This window comes from Abramis brama (assembly GCF_963993115.1).
Source record: "Abramis brama genome assembly, chromosome: 14".
In the NCBI taxonomy this organism is placed as follows: Eukaryota; Metazoa; Chordata; class Actinopteri; order Cypriniformes; family Leuciscidae; genus Abramis; species Abramis brama.
This window is the reverse complement of record NC_139976.1, coordinates 28,155,102-28,168,339: the sequence shown is the minus strand read 5'-3', so window position 1 is coordinate 28,168,339 and position 13,238 is coordinate 28,155,102. Positions and strand designations below refer to the sequence as shown.

Genomic DNA, 13,238 nt, shown 5'->3' with positions numbered 1-13,238 from the left:
CTAACGGATTTAAATTGTCTGCTACTTTTTGCCAGCCCTCTCTCCTGGCTTTTGCAGACTTTGAGGTGTTCCCTGGCGTTTTCATTAAACATTAAAATTACGAATAAACTTCGACTATTAGTTCTTGCTCATCTGAGGAGAAAAACTGTGCCCGCTCTTTGGCCACGCTGAACAGCCAATAGCAGCGTTGCTGATCAATGTTTGTACTATCGATACATATCCCCTTTTAACCAGCGCATGAACGCGCAGTTATCTCAGATAACTCAATCCAGCGATACTAATCATATCCGGCAAGTGTGTTCGAAGAACCGAGTTAGCCAGATCATGATTAGCACGATGATATCATCTTGGATGTGTCATTTGATCTCGGATGTAATAAGCAACGTACGAAGAACGGGCCCCAGAACAGGAAAAACAGAGCAAAAACAAACCTAAACCATGACACCCACTCAAGACAACATCATGTCTTATAATAATATTGAAAGTGAGACACACATAATAAGACAAACATAATACATTATTAAGCATGTTGTGTTAGTTTTTCATACATATGTTTTGACTGGGTTAAGTTTTTTTAATAAATTAAATTTGACATGAAAATTGACCCACTTTTCACCACCCAAACAATTCCTGATGGATCATAATTGTTTGTTTGATATGAATATCCTGTCTCACTTGGAAATATGTCTTATGATAAACAATTGCACTTTCCAAAAACAGATTGAAGATCGATGAAAATAATATTGACCTGCTTCTGTTTCTTCTTCTTCTTCTTTGTCCTGCAGTTGGCTACATGGGATTCTGTCCATGGCCTCAATGGAAGTCTAAAGGAGAGTCGTATTGAGAATGGCATGCAGGGGGTTACTGTGAAAGTAGTGACGTTGTTGGTAATACTTACTTTTATTATTTTAACTTTTTAAAAATTTGTGTTTGTGGGTGTTGATGTATAAATGATTGAATAATCAATCATTACATTTTTTTTCACGGTCAATACCACGGTGCTATATAATGTACTTATCAGAAAGACCACTCAGAATCTGCAAGATTTCCATGGAATTGGAATTCTTAATTTACAAAGTTCTGCATGCCCCTAACCTCTTGCTTATTTGCTCACAAATTATTTTGGCTAACATGATCATGCCTACAGCCACAAATAAAAATGTAGTTCTCTACTGCCATAACATGTTTTATTTTATCTTTTTATATTGGTCATATAACTGTTCTTCATTATTGATGATTGTCAGTAGAAATGCTGCATGTAAATAATATATTTGTCATTTGGCTGTAATATGTTACAAGCATGGTTGGGGTAAGCATTATGCTTGAATGTTCTTATTCCTTATGATCTAATTGTAATTATTCTCCCAGCCCAGCAGGCATCTCCTGCAGAAATGTTCTCCAGAGAGCCATAGAAATTCTTGAAGCAAGTTTTATCAGCCATTTGAAATGTATCTGTACATTTTGGTAATCAATATTCCTTTTCAAAGGAGGATCCGTTTGTGATGGTGGCAGAGAACATCCTCGGACAGCCCAAAAGATATAAAGGGTTCTCAATTGATGTCCTGGACGCTTTGGCCAAGATCCTAGGATTCAAGTATGATATCTACCAGGTGTCAGACAGCAAATATGGTTCTCAGCTGACCAATGGCACTTGGAATGGAATGATTGGGGAACTCATAAACAAGGCAAGTGTTCTTAACATAGTTGTATGTATATGTCCGAAGCCATTAAAAGTTACTCAACTAATACTTGCCCATAATATTTGCTCAAATTTTCCTGCTGAAAAGGTCAGCAGCATAGTATATTGTGTTCTGTATGCTGGTGTGTTGATTTGTTGTGGGGATGGTCATGAGTACTTGAGAAGTTATAACAATGATCTGTCAAGAAAACATAATAATTGTGTGAATTGAACTTTTGAATCTGTGATTGGCATTTTGGCCTGTACTTTGTAGAATACAACAGGTTATTGTTGAGGCATGAACTGTATGTACAGTGCAACTTTCAAACCACTCAGCACTTGGACAGGATTAGAGGATTCATACAGCTAGATGGAGCTAAACTGAATTAAACAGAATGCAAAGGTTCTCAAGATATGTTTGACAAGAAAAACGCATGACGCTTACAGAGAGAGATGCCGAAAAAACAACAAGAGTTGAAGAAGCAGTCAAATATGTTTGCCTGACTTGTGTATGAGGTTATGCTTAACGTAAATAAATAAAAAATGCCAGTTAGGTAATAAAACAAATTTAATACAAAATTGTACACAATTTTGCTTGATTTAAGGACCTTTAGATATTTTACATTTGATCATTCAGCAGACGCTTTTATCCAAAGTGACTTACAAACGAGGAGAGTAATAGAAGTAGTCAAACCAACAGTAGGGCAACAATATGCAAATGCTGTGGCTAATCCCCATTTATTTACTGAAAAAAAAATAATTTGTCTTTACAGAGAGCTGATTTGGCAGTTTCTGCCATTACTATTACACCAGAGCGAGAGAACGTTGTGGACTTCAGCAAACGCTACATGGATTACTCTGTAGGGATCCTACATCGCAAACCCGAGGAAAAGATCAACATTTTTTCCCTGTTTGCCCCTTTTGACTTGGCTGTGTGGGCCTGTATCGCAGCTGCCATTCCCGTGGTGGGCGTTTTGATCTTCCTGCTGACACGGATGCAGATGCTCCGCTCCCAGAATCCTCCAGGAGCCCATCACGCTTCATCCATGTTTAACTCATTGCATAGTGCTATATGGATTGTCTATGGAGCCTTTGTACAACAAGGTACTACAATGAATTCCTCTCCCACGTATTTATTCAAAGGTTATCTTCAGAAACAACTTATCAAATCAGCTTTAGGTGCATCAGGTGATGATTTGACTCAGGGCTTAGACAGATGAAAATAATAAAGCTGATATGGGGGTATCATTAAATCTAAGTGTCTAAAACATGTTAATGCAATCATTGTTTAGCAGCTTAAAATATTTAGTCTTTTCTTTCTAACTTGAATGTGAAAAAAATAAACATGCCCGGGTGCTGTACATTTTTAAGATGCATTTTTAGGTACATTTATTAATCATAATTAGTAAAAATTGATTTTTTTATTTTTTATTTTTAATGCATTTGTTTTACTGTTTAATTTAGAGAGTAAACAGAATGTGATATGATTACATAATTACATAATTAAAAATGACTCACTTTTATTTATTTATTTTCCCACAAAATGCTCCATAAATTTTCAATTAAAACAATTGTTTTTCTGCAATTACCACTCTAGGAGTAGTAAAAGGACATTTTCCTTAAGGTGTGTCTTTAGCCCCATTGTACCCTATTGGTTTGGAACAACATGGCAGTGAGAAAAAGGGTGAACTTTTTTAAGTTTAGTTTTAAGCTAGTGTTAAGTTTTAAAAACGGTTGTAAATAGTGTTTATGGTGCATGTTTGTTGTGAATCATCAGACTCAGTCAGGTCCATTTGCAACAGTTTATTACTCAAAGTCAACAGGCAAGGGTCCAATACCAGCAAGAACAATGTAGCAGGGCAGGCGAGGCGTAAAGGTAACCAGGCAAGGGGTCAGAGGCAGGCAGCAGACAATACAAGATCCAGGAATCAGGCAGAAGGTCAATGGGCAGGCAGCAGACAATCAAAGAGAGAGTTTCAGCAAGGGTCACAAACACAGGCAAGATAACTTTCTAGAAAACGCTCAGAGATGCACACAACAGTGAAACAAGACTTCGCACAGAGTGTGCTGTGAGTGTGGTTTATATAGGGCTGGGAATGAGTAACAGCTGTGTTGTGATCATTACTCACAGGTGAAAATAGGATCAGTGCAAGAGTGAGGCATTGTGGGATTTGGAGTTCGAGAGACAGTCAGTATTCGGGTGAGGGCGCCAGTTGGCGGTTACTGAGAGAGATTGCAGGACTGGTAGTCGTGACAATGTTCCATTTTAATAGATATACCTTTTTCATCAGAAATTCCTACCCTTGCGTATAGTTTTAATTCCAATTTCAAAACCAGCATACATAGAACATACCAAGAAGTGTTAAGTGCACCAAAACAGTGCAAAGTTTCTTTGAATAAGGCATGGGATATGCTGGTTCTTATCCAAGAGACAAAATGGAATAAATGGTTACCTCAGCAACTAGCATGCTAACCCCCCCGCTGCCTCTATTAATTCTTGGCGTAGCCTACTGCCTACCAACCCTTTTAAGCCTAACAGCTAGTTATTGAATCTGGGCTGTTTTTATTTCATATTTTTGTAGCTTGCCACCATATGAAATTTACAGTAGACTGTACAAAACACAACAAATATTTTGCAGCAGTTTACACAGTCTTAAACATGAGGAATTAGCAAGTATGATGACATATTGCTAATGGTAGCATTCCTGGCTTCCTCATTTGACTAAGGTTAATAATGTGAAACTGTGTTAGTGTGTCATAGATTATTCATGTCTATGACACCATATGATAATCTTTTAATACCCTTTGTTAGACATCTGCTGCTATCTAATTGATGTGGTATGCCTCCATTGTACAAGAATCAGGATTATGAGGGAAAAGTGATTTAAGAGAAAAAATGTTACAAAAGAAATGGATTAGGAAGTGTTTTGCTTTTTTATTTTTTATTTATTTATTGCATTTCAGAATACATTTATACATCCTAAACACCAACATTATTTTTTGTTTTGTTTGTCACAGGTGGAGATTCTGTGGTGGGGTCTGTGGCATTGAGGATAGTTATGGGCAGTTGGTGGTTGTTCACATTGATTGTGTGTTCGTCTTACACTGCTAACCTGGCTGCGTTCCTAACTGTGTCCCGCATGGACAACACTATAAGGTAAATTGCCATTACACAAATAGTTTTCCACCCAATGCACCATATGCTACAGAGTTGATCAATGTCTATTAAAAGCTTTTCTGTCCTGTTTTTGTCCTCATAATTAGTGCATCCTTATGTTCAGGAAGATTCACACATAGTTTGGCCACATGGCTGGCAATACAGCTAACAAAGGCTATTTCAAGTATTTAAAAGTTTGCCACCAATGCGGACAATCACCAGATTACCATATTTAATTTCTCAGACATTCCATGATCCGACAAATGCCGACTGAACAAAATTAAATGGTGACCAACGACAGCAGACTGACACACTGATCCAACAAAACCTATTGTTTCCATTAGTCGGCATATGACAAAAAAGAAAAAGAAAATTGAGTCCACAAGACAAAATAATAGCTGTCTCTCTCTCCATTCCCACGGCTCTCTGCCCCACCCTGCTTCACACCACAATACACAATATACACTCCCTGGCCAAAAATTCTAATATTTAATTAGAAGGACCCCATTTTGCTTTGATTACAGCACACATTCGCCGTGGCATCGTTTTGATATGCTTGTGAAATGTCACCATCCAGAGCTGCAATAATTCCTCGCCATTTCTCCAGTACATCTCAAAGATTATCAATGGGGTTAAGGTCTGGACTCTGTGGTGGCTAATCCATTTTTGAAAATTATGTCTCATGCTCTTCACAATTTGAGCTCGCTCAATCCTGGCATTGTCATCTTGGAATATGCATGGCCAGGCCATTAGGGAAGGAAAAATCCATTGTTGGAAAAACCTGGTCATTCAGTGTGTTCAGGTAGTCAGCTGACCTAATTTTTGGGCACATAATGTCATTCACCTCTCTTCTTACCCTGATGCGCCCATCACTTTGGAACAGGGTATATCTGGACCCATCAGACCACATGACCTTTTTTTAATTGCTCCAGAGTCCAATCTTTATGCTTCCTAGCAAATTTAAGCCTTTTTTTTTTTCTCCGATTAGCCTCGCTGATAAGTGTTATTCAAAAGGCTTCACAGCTGTTTAGTCCCAATCCCTTGATTTCTCTTCGCATTGTGAGTGTGGAAATGCTCTTACTTGCACTGTTAAACATAGTCATGAGTTCTACTGTTGATATTTTACGATTTGATTTCACCAAATCGTTTTCACCCATCATTCAAGATTTTTTTTCCAACTACATTTCTTCTCTCCGTTTTAATAATGTGTTGGACAGTTCTTAACCCAATTTTAGCAGTTTCAGCAATCTCCTTAGTTGTTTCTTTGCTTAATGCAGGCCAATAATTTGAATCCAGGTGGTGATATTTTTTTTTTATAATATACAATGTATAATTGGTATAATATATTGTATTATACTAAAGTTAATCATCTCTGAGGGAAAAATAACTTAGTAGGTTGTGGCAAATATAATTTATACTTGCTTCTGTTATTTGGTAATGTGACTTGACTTACTTAGCTGTGTGTGCACTGCGACTCAAATCTTGACTTGAGACTTGATGAAGGGGACTTGAAACTTAGCTACTTGTCACTTACTTGTACATGTGTGACTTGCTTCCACCTCTGCAACACAGAGATAAAAAAAAAAAAAAATGTTGGAATCACTTTCAGACCTTTCAGACGAAGCAGAATCCACATGACTTTAAAGAACATGAGCATTTAAAGCAGCAGATATATAAACAATGCACATGTTTATAATAGTATATAATAGTTATCTTTATACTTATTATTTTTGGTGTAAATAGGCCTTTAGAGGTTTAGAATTGTGTATTGTTGGTTGTTATATTTATTAAGTCCATACTAAAAGCCAAACCAGGGACAAGTGCTGCAAAAAAGCTGTAATCTAGAAGCGTACAGTATGTTCACAAGACATTGACAATAAGCATTTCACATGAACAAGCTAAGTAGATTCTTACTAGAAATGTTAAAAGATATTTAAGAGTTTATAATTGAGTTGGTAGTTAATAATAATGATAATAATAATTATTGTTGTTATTATTATTATTATTATTGATCTTTCTTGTTCAATGCCAGAATGAGTTTGTATTCTGTGTGCTCCCTTACCAGTGTTGTGCTAGTTTGCTTTCACATCTGTAAATGTTATCTAGCGCTCAGGTATGATGACAGGTATTTACCCAGCCTGTGTGCCTCTGATGTTTGATTGCATTTGATTATGCTGATGTTGAGCAAACTGTGTGTCGTCAGAGTGTGAACAGACCTCTGCTCTCTGCTGTTTATACCTGCATGTTCATTTTCACTAGTTATGGTGGAAGCCAAATGTGACATATGCATGTTACAAAAATTGGATTATCTGAGCTACAGTTCTTTACACAAATGTCTGCAATCAATTCAGTCATTATTATTATTATTATTATAAACATAAACCACTTAAAATCATTCAGCACACATTTTATTTTTATAGGTACTATTAAATGCATACCATAAATATAATTCCTAGGGTTGGGAAAAACAATGTGTTAATTTGCGCGATTATTACAAACTTGTTTTGCGTTAATAATGCATTGTTTTCTTTTTATTTTACTACAGTATGTCACACTTTATTTATTTATTTATTTATTTATTTATTTATTTATTTATTTATTTTATGTATGCCCCACTTGTCCTTATTCTGCCTCGCTATTATGACAACACCAGGAGTCAAATCACTTGAAGGGATCGTTCACCCAAAAATGTAAATTCCGTCATCTTACACACAATGCTGAGCTGACTACTGTACAGAAATCACATAGGACTATTGCCTTTTTTTCAGTACCCCTTTACACTTACTTTTCTATAGTTACATAAACACATATTTTAGTTTTGATAGAGTGTTCTGCTTTCCATGTGGTTGAAGCATGAAGCATGTGTGTGTTGAGGGAGCAGACAGTGATCCAACACACGCACCTTTGCAAACCTGCCGAGGTAGAGAGTGTATTGAGCTTTCTCTCTCACCTGTATCTTCTCTTTCAAATATCATTAGAAAGTATGCGGAATCTTTTTTTTTTTTTTTTCACTGAAATGAATGAACAAATTAATTTCAATTCAATGAACAAATTTAATTCAGTGAATCAAATTCAAGGAGAGAGCACTCAACACAATGTAACATACATGAAGTAACCCCCGTAGCAGATCTATACAGGTGGAGCTGGGGAAGGTGGAGGGTTTCTGAAAGCAGGCTGCAGACTGCTAACAGCAAAACTACCGGTATTTGTTTGAATGTTTTGAATGTTGAGCCGCAGCTCATTGGCCGCTGATGCAGCAACAACCAATCAGCTGTGCTATGTATATAATGACGTGATCGCTACATAAATGAGTTAAAGACCTATCAGCCTGCGCCATCTAGAGTTTCATGCCAGAAATAGGTATTTGTCCAGTTGTGTAACTATGATTGTATGGGGAATTTCCTCTGAGGAGGCAAAGGAGGTGGTGCATTCTCAAAAATATTGGATGAGTATGTAGATTTGAAAATCATGCTTTTCCCCATTATTATTGAATCACGGAAGCTACAGTTACTTTGCCAAGAGATCTCTTATTTATTATTTGTATATACATGTATCAGACATACGAGAGAAAAAGGCATAGAAGAATAAGGCTACATGAGAGGTGGTCTTCATTCCAGATTTCTCTGTTCCCCATTTCTCTATTCCCTCACCCCATCATGCCACCTGCAATGGATTTTTGGTGTTTCTCTCCCTCACCCCCTCATGCCTCTATGTTTCTCTGGGGTGGTACAGTAAGGATTGAGCTTATATACACCACTGAGCAACTTTCAACTTCCTTGTAAGGTAGAAAAACATGCTGCTTATGTTTAAAGAGGAATGTATACCTCCTACTTACACATGGTACAATCCACTTTCCATATTAAGAAACTATCCTAAGTTAGTACAATGTCTAAAGTGGACTAATGAAATAAAGTGTCCCTTGCAGTGTAGACAACACAGCTTTTGAAGCTTGCAGCTTTGAAATTTGTATTATTTTAAAGTGTGAAACTCTTTTTGTGATAATATTTGGTGAACAGAGTGTTCAACAGAAACTTTCCAGTAACAAGCTACTTTATTCCAACTAGGGGTTTAACACCACATAACACTACATTGCACCTTATAATGGTATAACATAGCTAGCTTTACAGCCAAGCAAGCTGAGGCAATAAATAATCATATTAAAAAGCTAATTTCTGACACTGAATTGAACATACAGTTGTTGTATACCAGCTTTAAGTGTTTTTCTGATATTCTTACAGTAGACTGACAAGCAAACCGCCATTAAAGTGTGAAACATTTCCTTTCACTGGCTTATGTTTCATCTATGGACCTGACAGCTCCATTAGCAGAACAGATGGCCCAACATCTCACATTACTTACAGAGTTGTCTTTGGACTTTGAAGTTAGCTCTTGCCAAGTTAGGTCCCTGTCCTGTTGATGTATGAATCCTATGGCACCATTACCATGATAAATGAATAAATTCAAACTTGGAGAAATTAAACAGAGCAACTTTATCTTGAGTCAGTAGAGCCAATGATATTGCTTTTTATTATGTTTTAAACAATTTATATAACAGTGGGCCATGAATTTTAAATCTGGGCTTCAGTGTGACACTTGCGTTTAGGATACACAGTTTCATAATTAATAGGACATCACATGTTACAGTGCCTAAGGTTACAATCAAATTAACAAAGACAAGTAAAGAACCACAGATTGACATTTTAAAGACAAACTTAATCACAAAAGCCTCCAACAAAAGCATAAAATGATACTGATTGCATTAGTGTGCCTTGTTAAAACAGTAAGCCTATTTTAGGGATTGACATATAAGAAAACTTGCAGAAAAGTGTATAGCCTAGTGATAATTTCAAATGTGAAAATGTGTTGTTGTTTTTTTTCTGTTAAATTAATTAGCCAAAAACACGGACATGCAGAGCACTGCATAACTCAAGACAGAGCACATACACATGAGGGTAAAAAAAAAGAAAGAAAGAAAATACTTTGGTCAAATCCCAATTACTTTCTACTCTTTATGTTCTTCATAATGCTTGAAAAATAAAATATTGCTACAAAACACCTCAGTATAAATGTTTCAAAATAAAATACAAAATACTGTTCAATGAAATTATCTTATTAAAATACACTAAATAAATATAAAATTGGCCATGCAATGAAGTATTACTATTATAAGGCCTTGCTATTATTTCACCTACTTCTTCCTTTTCCATGCCTAGTAGGAAATGCGAAATTACAAACAGACAAACAAACAAACAAAAAAGTGGTTGCACTTTATTTTACGTTGTCCTTGTTACAACATAATTATACATTAAGTACTGAGTAATATTAATTAACATAATCTACATACTATAAGGTTAGGGTTAGGAATAGGGTTTGTTTTAGTGTTAGTTGCTATGTATGTAATTACACTGCGTTTCAAATTATTATGCAAATTGGAATTATGTGTCATAAACATTAAATATTTAGTTTTTTAATCAAACTCATGGATGGTATTGTGTCTCCGGGCTCTTTGGATCACTGAAATCAATCTCAGACACCTGTGATAATTAGTTTGCCAGGTGAGCCCAATTAAAGGAAAACTACTTAAGAAGAATGTTCCACATTATTAAGCAGGCCACAGGTTTCAAGCAATATGGGAAAGAAAAAGGATCTCTCAGCTGCGTAAAAGCGTCAAATAGTGCAATGCCTAGGACAATGTATGAAAACATTAGATATTTCACGAAAACTTAAGCGTGATCATCGTACTGTGAAGAGATTTGTGGCTGATTCAGAGCACAGACGGGTTCGTGCAAATAAAGGCATAATGAGGAAGGTTACTGCCAGACAAATTCATCGGATTAAGAGAGCAGCTGCTAAAATGCCATTACAAGCAGCAAATAGGTATTTGAAGCTGCTGGTGCCTCTGGAGTCCAGCGAACCTCAAGGTGTAGGATCCTCCAGAGGCTTGCAGTTGTGCATAAACCTACTATTCGGCCACCCCTAACCAATGCTCACAAGCAGAAACGGTTGCAGTGGGCCCAGAAATACATGAAGACTAATTTTCAAACAGTCTTGTTTACTGATGAGTGCCTTGCAACCCTGGATGGTCCAGATGGATGGAGTAGAGGATGATTGGTGGTTGGCCACCATGTCCCAATAAAGCTGCGACGTCAGAAAGGAGGTGGCGGAGTCATGTTTTGGGCCGGAATCATGGGGAGAGAGCTGAAGGTGTGAAAATGACCTCTGCAAAGTATATAGAGTTTCTGACTGACCACTTTCTTCCATGGTACAAAAAGAAGAACTGTGCCTTCTGTAGCAAAATCATCTTCATGCATGACAATGCACCATCTCATGCTGCAAAGAATATCTCTGTGTCATTGGCTGCTATGGGCATTAAAGGAGAGAAACTCATGGTGTGGCCCCCATCCTCCCCTAACCTCAACCCTATTGAGAACCTTTGGAGCGTCCTCAAGCATAAGGTCTATGAGGGTGGGAGGCACTTCGCATCAAAACAGCAGCTCTGGGAGGCTATTCTGACATCCTGCAAAGAAATTCAAGCAGAAACTCTCCATAAACTCACAAGTTCAATGGTTGCAAGAAATGTGAAGGTGATATCAAAGAAGGGGTCCTATGTTAACATGTAACTTGCCCTGTAAAGATGTGTTTGATTGAAATAGCTTTTGATTTCAGTAAATATGACCTCCCAATGCTGCAAATTCAACAAATGGCCATTTTCAGTTCAACCTACAAAATGTTTTCAAACTCTGTTTTGCATTATAATTTGAAACGGTGCATTTAGAGTTTTTTTATTTTTGAAAAAAATACTCTTTTTCATTGGGTGGTTTGTTCAATGAAATTCGACTTATATCTTAATGGTTGGTGACTTGAAAATTATACTGACTGTCATTTGCATCGATTATTTTGGAAAATCAGTGTAAAATATCATTTGCATAATAATTTGGAACGCGGTGTATGCATAATTTGCTGTTATTACATGTAACATAACAAGGATACTGTAAAATGAAATGTTACCCTTTTTTCAATAATTATATATTTTAATAACAATTACAAAAGAATAATATAAAGCATATTTCATTACCTTTTTGAACCTGAAAGGGTTGAGTTTGAGCAGATGCTTTTTGTCATCACTGTCCTCGTCAGAGCTCATTTCCCTAGTACATTCAGCATCTGGCTCATATTTGTGATCTCAACCCTATTCTCAAAACTATAATTTTCAACGTCTTCAAAATTAATATTTTGATCGCTGACAGATTCTTCACCAGATCCTCCATCAAGTGACAATCACACTAATATTTGATTGTGTACAGTATTTGCTCTGCAGTAGATCCACCATATATTTATATACACAATAATATTTTTTTACATTGTAATCCTTTTATTTTTAATATTTGGCATGTTTGTGTGCTGCTGCACATCCCTGTGTGTGTTATAAGCAGAGTGTGCGTGTGTTTTGCACCCGCCTATAGGCTCATATTACAAACACGCTCTTTACATAACAAAAAAAAAAACAATTGTGCCATTGACAAGTTTCAGTTGGTCAATGGCACAGTCCATTTCAGTTGCCTCAAAATTGCAATGCGCAATGCACTTGCGTCGTGCCTGGCGCCACATTGCACCAAGTGTATGATAGGCCCCCATGTCATCATTGTGTATCAGACATTGCCACCTTGAGGAATAAAGGTGAATTGCACGTATTGAGTCAAAAGAGATTAAAATATTGTTGTGCAGAAAAAAAAAAGCCTACTAACACTATTACATAGCTCGGGTCACTAACGACCCTATAAACTTTTTTTTTTTTTTTTTTAAACTAATAATTAGAAAAGCTTTTTTTGTGCTGTTTAAAGCTGTTTATAATTAATAGGTTGATCCTACATTTTACTAAAATTAATTAACAGATAAAACAACAATCTTGATTGACACATGAATGGTAGCTAAAATTGTGCCAATTGTTGAGAGAAACGTATAGCAACCACATGTGCTAAAAACCACTTAGAATATGCTAAAAATACATTTGCTTCAATAAATCTAAAATATATTTTCCTGATCTTCCTATCTATCCAACAGATCTTTTCAGGATCTTGCAAGGCAGATGGACTTTGCCTACGGCACTGTTAGGGATTCAGCCGTGTACGATTACTTCAGAGCCAAAGGCACAAACCCATTGGAGCAGGACAGCACATACGCAGAGCTGTGGAGGACTATCAGCAAAAACAATGGACAGGACTTCTCCGTTTCTAGCCCTTCTGAAGGCATACGCAAGGTATGAACATTTATCACCTATTGGCTATATGATTTCATGAATTATGAAAACAAAGACATTGTGAGGGCTGTGTTTTTGGTGTAGTTTTCTGATCTTTTGGCATAATCTTTTTGTATAATCCTTTCAACTTTACTGATCTATAATTT

At 36.6% G+C, this 13,238-nt stretch overlaps 1 protein-coding gene across 2 annotated transcripts in view; it reads left to right on the top strand.

The window, feature by feature from the left end:
• Positions 1–13,238, top strand: part of grid1b (glutamate receptor, ionotropic, delta 1b) — a 462,710-nt gene that overhangs the window by 431,522 nt on the left and 17,950 nt on the right. For both annotated transcript variants that reach the window (XM_084135167.1, XM_084135166.1), the window contains exons 9-13: positions 786–887; positions 1,488–1,685; positions 2,452–2,782; positions 4,697–4,835; positions 12,897–13,092. In XM_084135167.1, coding sequence (XP_083991293.1) covers positions 786–887; positions 1,488–1,685; positions 2,452–2,782; positions 4,697–4,835; positions 12,897–13,092 — 966 coding nt within the window. The remainder of the gene's footprint in view (positions 1–785; positions 888–1,487; positions 1,686–2,451; positions 2,783–4,696; positions 4,836–12,896; positions 13,093–13,238) is intronic.